This window comes from Stomoxys calcitrans, chromosome 4 (assembly GCF_963082655.1).
Source record: "Stomoxys calcitrans chromosome 4, idStoCalc2.1, whole genome shotgun sequence".
Classification (NCBI taxonomy): domain Eukaryota; kingdom Metazoa; phylum Arthropoda; class Insecta; order Diptera; family Muscidae; genus Stomoxys; species Stomoxys calcitrans.
In genome coordinates, this window is record NC_081555.1 from 151,971,913 (window position 1) to 151,984,702 (window position 12,790).

Consider the following 12,790-nt stretch of genomic DNA (forward strand, 5'->3'; position numbering starts at 1 on the left):
AATAATGCAACAAAATGTTCATTTATTAGTTAACCGATTCTCTTGAAATTTGTTAGGAAGGATTTTCTCTTGACTCTCAATATTACTGGTGAATTTCATGGACATCGGATCAGATTTAGATATGACTTTCTTATATATTTATCGCCCGATTTTTACTCCTAAAGCCACTGCAAGCGCATTTAGTGACAAATCTTCCCAAAACTTAGTTCAACCCTTTCTTCGACGACTGTGACAGTAACTGAGAAGTTGGCTCAAAATCGGTTCAAATTTGAATATAGCTCCCATATATACGTTCGTCCGATTTGCAGTAATATTGCAATAAAATGGTCTTTTGTTAACCGATTCTCTCGAAATTCGATAGGAAGAATTTCTTATGACCCTCGATATTACTTGCGAATTTCATAGAAATCGGCTTAGATTTAGATATAACTGTCATATATGTATATCGCCAGATTTTCAGCCCAAGAGCCGCTGCAAGCGCATTATTTGACCAATCTTTCCAAGATTTTGCACCATGCTTTCCTCGACGACTACCACTTTATCTGAGAAGATTGCTTGAAATCGGTTCAGAATTATATATAGCTCCCATATGTATGTACCTCCGATTTAGGGTATTTTGCAAAAATGTTATCGTTTGTCAACCGTAGTTATTACAGTTTGAACATAAAGGGTGATTTTTTTGAGGTTAGGATTTTCATGCATTAGTATTTGACAGATCACGTGGGATTTCAGACATGGTGTCAAAGAGAAAGATGCTCAGTATGCTTTGACATTTCATCATGAATAGACTTACTAACGAGCAACGCTTGCAAATCATTGAATTTTATTACCAAAATCAGTGTTCGGTTCGAAATGTGTTCATTCACCGTTCAGCGATGAGGCTCATTTCTGGTTGAATGGCTACGTAAATAAGCATAATTGCCGCATTTGGAGTGAAGAGCAACCAGAAGCCGTTCAAGAACTGCCCATGCATCCCGAAAAATGCACTGTTTGGTGTGGTTTGTACGCTGGTGGAATCATTGGACCGTATTTTTTCAAAGATGCTGTTGGACGCAACGTTACGGTGAATGAACACATTTCGAACCGAACACTGATTTTGGTAATAAAATTCAATGATTTGCAAGCGTTGCTCGTTAGTAAGTCTATTCATGATGAAATGTCAAAGCATACTGAGCATCTTTCTCTTTGACACCATGTCTGAAATCCCACGTGATCTGTCAAATACTAATGCATGAAAATCCTAACCTCAAAAAAATCACCCTTTATTTGATAGGCGAGGTCCATCGAAATTGGTGCAGAGTTGGATATAGGTCCCACATTGTACTTATAGGGTAGATGTAGGGTATTATACCACCGTAGCGCAGAGGTTACCATGTCCGCCTATGACGCTGTACGCCTGGCTTCGAATCCTGGCGAGACCATCAGAAAAAAATGTTCAGCGGTGGTTTTCTTTCCCCTCCTAATGCTGGCAACATTTGTGAGGTAATTTTCCATGTAAAACTTCTCTTCAAAGAGGTGTCGCACGCCGTTCGGACTCGGCTATAAAAAGGAGGCCCCTTATCATTGAGCTTAAACTTGAATCGGTCTGCACTCATTGATATGAGAGAAGTTTGCCCCTGTTCCTTTATGGAATGTTCATGGGCAAAATTTGTTTTTTTTTTTGTGTTTTAGGGTATTATACAGTCGGCACCGCCCGACTTTTGCCCTTCCTTACTGGTTGTACTTAAAACAGCAGATTTTGTTTGCCGAAACAGCAGAAATGTCTTCTTTCCCATTTTCAGCAGACAATAACGGCTGTTTTAGCAAATTTGCTTGAGTGTAGAATACATTGGAGGGACTTTCTGTGATGATTTCTTCTGATCCGTCTTGAACTGAATCAGCTGGAATATGAGTATTGCCCAAACTCGTCCACAATGATGAAACCGTCAGCAGAGGCAATTCCCAATGGTCATAGAGTTTGTGCGTTATCCTCTTTCAATTGGATCCATGATGTGTCCAATATTACATTTCTACTTTTACCAAACGCTCAGCTATTATGTTTGGTGAATCTGCAGTTGGAACAAAATCCTTAACTGAAGAATCATTCTTATCAGTTACCTAAAGTACGTGCCATACTAAAGTGCTTTTCAGATATATTTGATGTTGGTGTTTTTTTGTTTTTGTATAGGGCTAAACAAATACCAATACAAAGTCCATGCGAAAGCAGAACTTCACTGCCTCCAAAAAGGCGCAATATTATAACACATTAAAAAGCCAGCGCCAGTAACTAACCAATACACCATAAAAACCCATGAAAATAGGTATGAGGCAAAAACCACCCCTGAGCTGAACAGGAGAAGAACCCCTAAAACATCACGATCAGATGTTAGTTTTCCCAGTGTGAGAGTGAAGAAAAGAAATGGGGCGAACGGGCAGAGATATATTGTGGAGAGTTAAGGCAGTAACACCCAAAAACGCCTAAGGGATGAAAAGTCACAGGACTATTGTATAGAATGTGTATGAGTTGGTAGACAAATGCATGTGTAGATGGTTTTTGGGATTTTATAATGTATGTGTAGCTGCGCCGGCGTGTAGTATAATGAAGTATGGGGAGAGCTCTTGGGCTATAAGAAAGAATGTTATGCCTAAAAGTGGTGTTTTTTGAATAGAATAGTGTATGCTGCCAGCGTGCAGCAACTGTGTCGGCCTCTGCGCCTGCGCCCTTTGGAACAGATGATGTATTACACAAAAGGTTTAGTTTATACTTTCAAGAGTTCTGCCCGGAATGTGGCTGCTGTTGTTGTTGTCGTTGCTGCTGCTGCTGTTTCTGAGTTTGGTTTATTGTCAGCACTATTGCATCCATTCAGGCCATCAGTCAGCCAGTCAGTCAGTCATTCACTCACATACAATAATAGTTGGAAGTCATTTCCGTTGGTAGGACGTTTGTTGCAAGAGACGCCCCATGACATTTCATTGCGAGACATCGGGCACGCGACACACCAAACGCAGCTGTTCACCACACAGCCAACAGTCAGCCACACCACATTGTCAACGACAGACGGAGTCGCCGCAACACACTATTTTTTGGATATTTTCCTACTCCCAAAAGAAAATTCCTTGTAAAATTACATGAACTACCAGAGCAGAGGAGTCAGTTCATTGCCATAACTCTAAGAGCTAACAACGAGAAGCGGGAAATTAAAAAAACCAAATATCAAAAATTTTCCGGAAAATAAAGCGCGAAAAGCTTTTTTATGAAAAGCTTTGCATTTCAACCCATGGCCACCTTGGGTGTTTTGAATTACAATCTACCGCCAGGATTAACCATGAAATTGAATTCCAACTCAAACAACAATGGGTCAACCCACACCCCCTCGGGGATGGCTAATAAGACCTTCAACAAGATAACGGTGCAAAATGTTCTCAGTGAAAATAACTCGAATGCCCTGAATATAGCCCAGGGAAATCCCAATGCCATAGTGAGAAAAATCAAAGATTTCGGTATGATTGGAACTGTGAATGGAGCAGGAGCGAATTCATTGAATTTGAGTGGTACCAATGGACGCAAAAGAACTTTGGGAGAGAATACAAAACCCTCAACACCAGCAGCAGGACAAATGGGTGTCAAAAAAGAAAGAAAGACCCCCTCTAGCGACTCAGCCACAGTGGCCAAGAAACCCAAGCTTAGCAAAGAGGAAAGAACCGCCTTGAGACTGGCCAAAAAGGCAGCCAAGGAAAATTCCGCCGCTGTGGGCTCAATCATGGCCAATGGCCTGCCCATTAAGATACCGGGCACCCCGGGACGCAAAGGTTTACCCTTGCCCCAAGCTGTGGCTAGACGCAATGCCAGGGAACGCAATCGGGTCAAACAGGTCAACAATGGTTTTGCTGCTCTGCGAGAACGCATACCCGAGGAGGTGGCCGAGGCCTTTGAGGCCCAAAGCTCTTGCAAGAATAATGGCAAGAAACTCAGCAAAGTGGAAACTTTGCGCATGGCTGTGGAATACATACGATCACTGGAACGTTTGCTGGGTTTTGATTTCCCTCTACCCAATGGCAGCCTCAACATGCACTCCACCTCTTCGAGTGGCGAGGATAGCTTCTCCATGATCAAAGATGAATTTGAGGCCTACTCACCCAGCATGGATGAACATTTTGAGGATTCCCTCAGTCACTATGATTCCGAGGAGTATTTTTGCCAACAGACCTCTTCACCGGCAGCTGTTATGCCAGCAGCTCCTCCTTGCGGCAGTCCCATGCCACAAATAGATATGCTGCCCAATATCACCACCTTGAATGGCTTGCAATATATCAGAATTCCAGGGACAAATACCTATCAATTGTTGACCCCAGAAATATTTGTGGGCACTGCTGCCTCACCGCCATCATCGACGGTGGATGAGGAGCATTTCAATGCTCTAATTGACACTAATTGCGCAAGTCCAAATTCAATGTCGTCACCAAGATGTTCACCAACGGCAATGACCACAACCACATCCATGGCACACGTTACAGCTGAGGAGGTGAATGGTTCATCGCCGTCTTCTGCTTCTTCATCATCATCATCATCGGCGTCTTCGTCTTGCTCACCAACCTCAATTATCAACACAACGAGTAGGGTGATGGCCAGAGCGGAAGCAGCACCTGTCTCACAGGCAACAGTAAAATGTGTAAATTCAGCGGCAATAGGGTCAGCAGCAGGTTTGTTATCATCGTCTTCATCATCATTATCATCATCTGCAACGGCGATTATGAGAATATCGCCCGTGCCACTACAGCAACAACAACAACTACCCATTATAAGCATGTTAACAACCCCCAGTTCAAGAGCTAATGAAAGTCCAACATTACAGGGGACGTTGATAACAACACCTGCCAACGCCACCGCCATCATCGGTGGGCACAATGATCAATGCCTGGCTCAAATGGAAGGCTTACGAGAAACGTGTGCCTCGGATGTTAACCCACGGTCACAACATTTGATGGCAACACAGCTCATTAAACAAGAATTTGAGGAAGCCAACATCATCTATCATCAACAGCAACAACAACAACAACAACAACATCAAGAGTCACATAACAATATTACGAATAGGCAACAACAACAACACCTTTATATGATACCCAACTCCATGGCCATGTCCCCACCTTTGGAGAGACAAACACCCACCTCTATAACAACCACCTCCAGCAATTCCGCCCATTTAGCCCAATTTTATACCGCCAACACACAATCGACGAATCAACACTTCTTTGGCGATATAGCGAATCTTAAAAAGGAATTCAATGAAGATATACTCGATGTGCCTCACAATGCCAATGTCATGTCGGATGAGAGTATGATTGAATCCATTGATTGGTGGGAGGCCCACACACCCAAATCTGAGGGAGGATCCGTTATGTTGTAGTCTTTTTTTTAATTCCTAAAAAATAATCACTAACTTTTTTTAGTTTTTTTGTATATACACTTTTACTAACACACCCAAAGCAAAACAAACAAACCAAATTTTTTTCTAGTAAGCAATTTTATTTTTTAAGATTTCTATATACGATTTTACTATAAGGAAGACATGGATTTTTTTATAAGCAGGGCATGCATTTACTTTTTAAGTGTTTTTTTTTTAACCAAACTTACTAATGGTTAAGTTTTTTTATTCGGGAAAATGGTTTATGAAATAAATGAAAAAATTATATTTGTTTTTAATGCGAAATTTTTATGAAATAAAAATGGAAAAATATATGTTTAAAACGGAATTTAAAAGAGTTGATTTTATTTTTGGAATAACAAGTAAAAGCGTACTTAGTTCGGCCGGGTCGAATCTTGGTAACCCACCACCATGGATTCTGCTAAAATACGGGAGCTAAATCTAGTTATAGACCGAATTGGACCGTACTTGGTGCAGCTGTTGAGAGTCCTAACAGAGCGCTATATGCAAAATCTCAGCCAAATCGGACAAAAATCGCGTCTTGTAAGGGCTCAAGAAGCCATATCGGGAGATCGGTTTATATGGAGGCTATATCATGTTCTTGACCGATTTGAACCGTACTTAACACATAGGAGTCATAACAGAGCACCATTTACAAACTTTCAGCCAAATCGGATGAAAATTGCGGCTTCCAGGGGCTGAAGAAATCAAATCGGGAGATCTTTTTATATGGGATCTATCTCAGGTTATAAATAGATTTTAACTGTACAACCCAGCACAGTTGTTGGTAGTCAAAATAGAACACTATGTGCAAAATTTGATGTTTTTATGTATCCCGTTATGTCAGCACAGAGTATTTGTATCCGAAGCTTTTGAGGGTATCAAATGCGAAATGAATTTTTGATATTTTTATGCATCCCGTTAAGTCAGCACTCAGTGTGAAGGTTCACAGATGTTAGGCACTATGTGGCCCGTCTACAGGTAGTCTCAAAATGGGGCCTGAATCCGAGGATAGTCCATTGGCTCTACAGGAGCCTGATTAGACCAATACTCACTTACGCCACAGTAGTTTGGTGGACTGCTATGGAGGAAAAGTGCAACATAAGGACCATAAAACAGGTTCAGAGAAGATGTTGTCTTGGCATAGGCGGAGCGATGAGGACCAAGCCCATTAGGGCACTGGGGACTTTTCCAGATATCCGACCCATTGGTACACAGATTAAGTGTGAGGCAGCCACTGTGGCTGCGAGACTGAAGGCGATGGAAGAATGAATTGAGGATGGGAGCACCTCATACCATCGCGGTATAATCGAAGCGACGATAGCAAATCTGGAAGGAAGGGAAGAGGTTTCCGATCTTGAGCTCGTGTGCGAGGCTCTGTCGCCAGTGGCACAGTCTTGTATTGTCGGAACCCTAGTATTACCATGTGGAAGATCATGTTACACAGATCGTTCAAAGCTAGAGGGCAGAGTGGGCCTGAGGGTCTTCATAGAGAACCCAGGGACTAAGATCTGGTTTAGACTGCCTTGCCATAATACGTTCCTGGGGCCTGAATCCGAGGATAGTCCATTGGCTCTACAAAAGCGTGATTAGACCAATACCTACTAACCACTCAGTAGTTTGGTGGACTGTTATGGCGAAAAAGTGCATAGGCGGAACAATGAGGACCACGCGCACAAGGGCACTGGAGACTTTTCTAGATAGCAGACCCATTGATATACAGATTAAGTGTGAGGCAGCCACTGCGGCTACGAAAATGAAGGGGATGGGAGAATAGATTGAGGAAGGGAGCACCTCATACCATTGCGGTATAATCGAGGCAACGATAGGAAACCTGGAAGGAAGGGAAGAGGTTTCCGATCGGATACCTGAGTGGAAACTTTAGGTCGTGTGCGAGGCACTGCTGCCATCGGCGCAGTCTTGGCTTAACGGAACCCTAGTATTGCCATCTGGAAGATTATATTACATGGATGGATCAAAGCTAGAGGGCAGAGTGGGCCTGAGGGTCTACATTGGGAACTCAGGGACTGAGATCTGTTTTAGACTGCCTGACCATAATGCGGTCCTGCAGGCGGAGATCCAGGAGATCACGGAATGCGTGAGGTGGTGTGGTGGCAACGCGAGGACGTCCAGTGTCAACATTTTTACAGACAGTAAAATTGCCATAAGGGCAATAACAACCAGAACGGTAAGGTCATGAACAGTCTTGCAGTGTAAGAAGGAGATTAACGCCTTCTCTGAGGATTGCAAAATCCACATCGTTTGGGTGCCAGATCATAAGGGAGTAAGGTGAAGGCCAGAGGACTGCCGTCAATAAACTTGGTTAACCCGAAGCCTTTCGGCTCGACGCAATCCGAGTTAAGGGAGTGGGCGACGAATGCGCATTCAACATTGTGGAACAGCGAAACGGTCGGTAGGACGTGAGAAGACCAGGCTATTACTGAAAGGAAGGAGGTCAGTAAAGCTATTGGTATCATAACGGGACACATAGGACTACGATCTCAGTTATGTTTAATCGGTGCGGCAAGTTATAGCATGTGAAGGGCATGCAGGGAAGATGATGCGACGTTGTTCATTCATTGTTCAATTGTGTATAACAAAATATTGGTCTTTTTAGTAGCTATATTTAAAAATAAATCGATCTGAACCATATACGACAAGGATGTCGAAAAGCCTAACATTAGTCACTGTGTCACATTTCAGTGAAATCGGATTACATGGCAGCTATATCCAAATCTGGACCTATTTAGGGCAAGTTGCAGAAAAATGTCGAAGAGCCTATATGCGTCTTAAATCGAGAGATAGGTCTATATGGCAGCTGTATTCACATCTGGACCGATTTGTGCCAAATTGAAGAAGGATGTCAAAGGGCCTAACACAACTCATTATCCCAAATTTTAGCAAAATTGGATAAAAATGTGGCTTTTATGGGCCTAAAACACTAAATCAGAGGATCGGCATATATGACAGCTATAACCAAATCTGGACCGATCTAGGCCAAATTGAAGAAGGACGTCGAAGGGCCTAACAAAACTCACTGTCCCAAATTTCACCGACATCGGACAATAAATGCGCCTTTCATGGCCCAAAACCTAAAACCGCGAGATCGGTCTGTATGGCAGCTATATCCAACTCTGGACCGATCTGTGCCATATTGCAGAATTATACCAAGGGGCTTATCTTAACTCACTATCCCAAATTTCGGCGACATCGGATAATAAATTCGCCTTTTATGGGCCCAAAACTCTTAATCGAGAGATCGGTTTAAATGGCAGCTATATTTAAATCTGGACCGATCTGGGCCAAATTGAAAAAGGATATCGAAGGGCCTAACACAACTCACTGTCCCAAATTTCGGCGACATCGGACAATAAATGCGCCTTTTATTGGCTCAAAACCCTAAATCGAGAGATCGGTCTATATGGCATCTATATCTAAATCTGGACCGATCTGAGCCAAATTAAAGAAGGATGTCGAAGGGCTTAACACAACTCATTGTCCCAAATTTTAGCAAAATCGGATAATAAATGTGGCTTTTATGGGCCTAAATCCCTAAATCGGAGGATCGGCATATATGGCAGCTATAACCAAATCTGGACCAATGTGGGCCAAATTGAAGAAGGATGTCGAAAGGCCTAACACAACTCACTGTCTCATATTTCAGCAAAATCGGATAATAAATGTTTCTTTTGTGGGCCTAGGACGCTAAATCGGAGGATCATTTTTGTGGCAGCCATATTCAAATCTGAACCGATTTGGGCCAAATTGATGAACTATATCGGAGGGCTTTACACAACTAACTGTATCAAATTTCAGCAAAATCAGATAATAAATGCAGCTTTTAAGGTCCTAAAACCCTAAATTGGCGGATCGGTCTATATGCGTGATATATATCATGATATAGTCCAATGTATCCCATCTTCGAACTTCACCTGTCTATGGACAAAAAAAAAAAATCTGTGCAAAGTTTCAGCTCAATATCTCTATTTTTAAAAACTGTAGCGTGTTTTCAACAGACAGACGGACGGACATGGCTAGATCGTCTTAGATAATTACGACGATCGGAAATATATATATACTTTATAGGGTCGGAAATGCATATTTCGATGCGTTGCCAATGGAATGACAAAACAAAGGCGTATCATAGCAGGGACAGTTTGCTTTTTATACCCACCTCCAGTTTGCTTTTTTTATAGTAACACCTCGAAATATTGATCTAGAACCCCATAAAGTATATATATTCTTGATCATCTCGATATCCCGAGTCGATCTAGCCATGACCGTCCGACTGTCGAAATCACGATAGCGGTCGAACGCATAAGCTAGCCGCTTGAAATTTTGAACTGATACTTAATATTGATGTAGGTCGTTGGGGATTGCAATTGGGCCATATAGGTTCAAATCTGGATATAGCTCCCATATAAACCGATCTCCCGATTTGACTTCTTGAGCCCCTGGAAGTCTTAATTTTTGTCCGATATGGCTTAAATAGTGCATTTAGTGTTCTACAACTTCCAACAACTGTGCCGAGTACGGTTTTAAATGGAACAACAACTGCCACATGAACGCTCCTAATCGGTCAAGAACATAATATAGCTGCCATATAGACCGATATCTCGATTTAAGGTTTGGGCCCATAAAAATGATAATAAATGTCAGATGACACCGAAATTTAGCACAATGAGCTGTGTTAGGACCCCTCGACATCTTACATCAATTTGGCCCATAACAGTCCAGATTTGAATGTAGCTGACCGACCGATCTCTCGATATAAGGTCTTGGGTCCATAAAAGACGCATTTATTGTCCGATTGCTCCGAAATATGGGACAGTGAGTTGTGGTTAGCCCTTCGACATCTCACTTCAATTTGGCCTAGATCGGTTTAGATTTGGATATAGCTGGGTCTTGACTTCTTGAGCTTGGTCTGAAATTTTGCACGTAGTGTTTTGGTATCACTTCCAACAACTGCGCTAACTATGTTTTAATTCGGTCTATGTTTTGATATAGCTGCCATATAAACCGATCTTGGGTCTTGACTTCTTGAGCCTCCAGAGGGCGCAATTCTCATCCGATTTGGCAGAAATTTTGTACAACGGCTTCTCTCATGACCTTCAAAATACATATTTAATATGGTCTGAATCGATCAAAAGCTTGATACAGCTACCATATAAACCGATCTCCCGATTTTACTTCTTAAGCGCAAATTCTTATCCGAATGGACTGAAATATTACACTGAAAGACTATAACACTGAAAGACTATATAGCTCCAATAGTATAATAGTTCTTATTACATATTCTTTGTTTGCCTTAGAAGAGATACTGCGCATAGAAGTCGACAAATGTTATCCATGGTGGAGGGTATATAAGATTCGGCTCGGCCGAACTTAGCACGCTCTTACTTGTTAACGCTAGGAAGGCGATAATGTAGGCCCATTGATAAGTATACCGATCGGCTTAGAATCACTTCCTGATTCCATTCATATGTGTCCGTCTGTCTGTCTGTCCATGTATTCTTGCGATCAAGGTTCAGGTCGCATTTGTTGGCCTATTGTCATAAAATTCTATACAAGTCTATTTTTTGGTCCAAGGACGAACACTATTCATCTTTCATCCGATATATCTTTAAAAGGCCGAAATCACTACAATTTTGGTCAGATTTTCACAAAATTTTGTATGACATGTTTCATTTGACGTCCAAATACGTGTGCAAAATTGCATAAAAATCGGATCATATATATCTTTCATCCGATTTAAGGCTATAGAAGCTACAATTTTGATTCGATCTTTGTTATTTGAAGTCCTAGTACGTTTGCTGAATTTCATCAAAGTCGGTCCAGACTACGATATAGCTCCCATATATATGTTTCATCCGATATGGCTCTTTAAGGCTGTAGCAGCCACAATTTAGATCCTATCGTAAGAAAATTTTACAAGGTTTTCTTCTATATTTCAATTGGCATGCAAAAGTCCAACATAGGTTCTATGACTTAAAAGTAGTACAAAGACTCGGTGGTATAGTGGATTATGTAGTCGGCTTCGCCCGACTTTTGCCTTTCCTTACTGGATTAAACGTCACTTTCATGTAAAGTTTCTTCTATAAGAATTTTTATAAAGATTTTTTTTTTAGATTTTTTATAAAGATTTTAGCGATTTTAAAATTTCTATTTAGTGGCATAAAATTGTCCTACTCCAAAACTTGTCCAACATTAACTTTAAGCTGTTAATTGGCCAGATTTAATGGAATAAGTTTTAAGACTTCCCGCAGTGAAATCACTCTGGCCGTTATGATTTATGATTATAGCTGCTAATAAAAGTCCATTTATTGTATAAATAATGAAAGCCACGATGTAAAATAAACATTGAGGAAATCCTTTTAACCGGAAGCGCAAGGGTCAAACCAAGACAAACATGTGATACTTCCTTTGGCAGACGACTATAACAATACAAGACACAATGTAATGATCCTTTGAAGGATCACAAACAAATGTCGCCTCAGTACGAGTGAGTGTATGAGGAAAACTATGAGAAAAATGGAAAATGTTTTGCTAATGATAAAATTATTTATTTGGACACTAACGACTTGCTAGTAGCAAAACACCAAGCACTTTCTCATTTAATGAATAGGACATTAGATGTCCTGACCCATAGCAGACAATTCGTCTGTTGTGGAATGCGCTCAAGCGTTTTCTTGCAAGCACTACGTGTTTAAAGGGAAATATGAATAACATTTGTCGATTAAAACCCCCCTCCATCCAGTGCTACGCGCTACAACTCAAAACTCGCCCGCACGAGAACACATGCATAAATTTGATTACATTCAAATTATCCTTTGCTGTGCTATGGGAAAAAGGATCTTCACATGGGATAGATTCCTTTTTCGTTTCACATGAAATGAAAATGAATTTTCGATGTTTATGTCCTGCAATCTGACGTTTTGAGTTTTTTAAGTTTTTGATTCTAGTATGCAAATGGTTGGTTGTACATCAAAAATGTGATGGGTTGTAGCTTCAACGATGATGAGGATGAGTCAGTTTTATTTTTACGGTTTGTTTTCGGTGAACCTCTAATTCCTGGGGATAGATACATACATCATGGGGTGCTGAATGGACTGGAATACTCGCATCATCATATGACAAGCAGAATTTTTTACTAAAAAATTTTAATGATGATCCTTTTTATAATTATTTATGAAAGCTGTTATGGTCTGCCGAACTAAAGTTCTCTATTTGATTGAATTGTTATTTTTTAAACATCTGGAACGTGAGAAAATAACATACGCTGGTTCATTAATATGTTTAGGATTTTTTATAGAAAAGAATTTAAAATCAATATATTATTTCTAGGAGATGATTTACAGACCATCTAAAAGTTAACAAGTACAAAT

The 12,790-nt window shown here is 41.0% G+C and overlaps 1 protein-coding gene across 1 annotated transcript; it reads left to right on the forward strand.

Annotated features, from left to right (window-relative positions):
- The first annotated feature begins 3,047 nt into the window (after window positions 1-3,047).
- LOC106087013 (achaete-scute complex protein T8) lies at window positions 3,048-5,387 on the forward strand. Its single transcript, XM_013251885.2, has one exon. The coding sequence runs from the start codon at window positions 3,234-3,236 to the stop codon at window positions 5,385-5,387; it is 2,154 nt and encodes a 717-aa protein (XP_013107339.2). The 5' UTR covers window positions 3,048-3,233.
- The last annotated feature ends 7,403 nt before the right edge of the window (window positions 5,388-12,790 follow it).

Bases quoted from the DNA above. Each gene is read 5' to 3' on its own strand.
- LOC106087013 (XM_013251885.2), top strand. From the start codon at position 3,234: ATGAAAAGCTTTGCATTTCAACCCATGGCCACCTTGGGTGTTTTGAAT.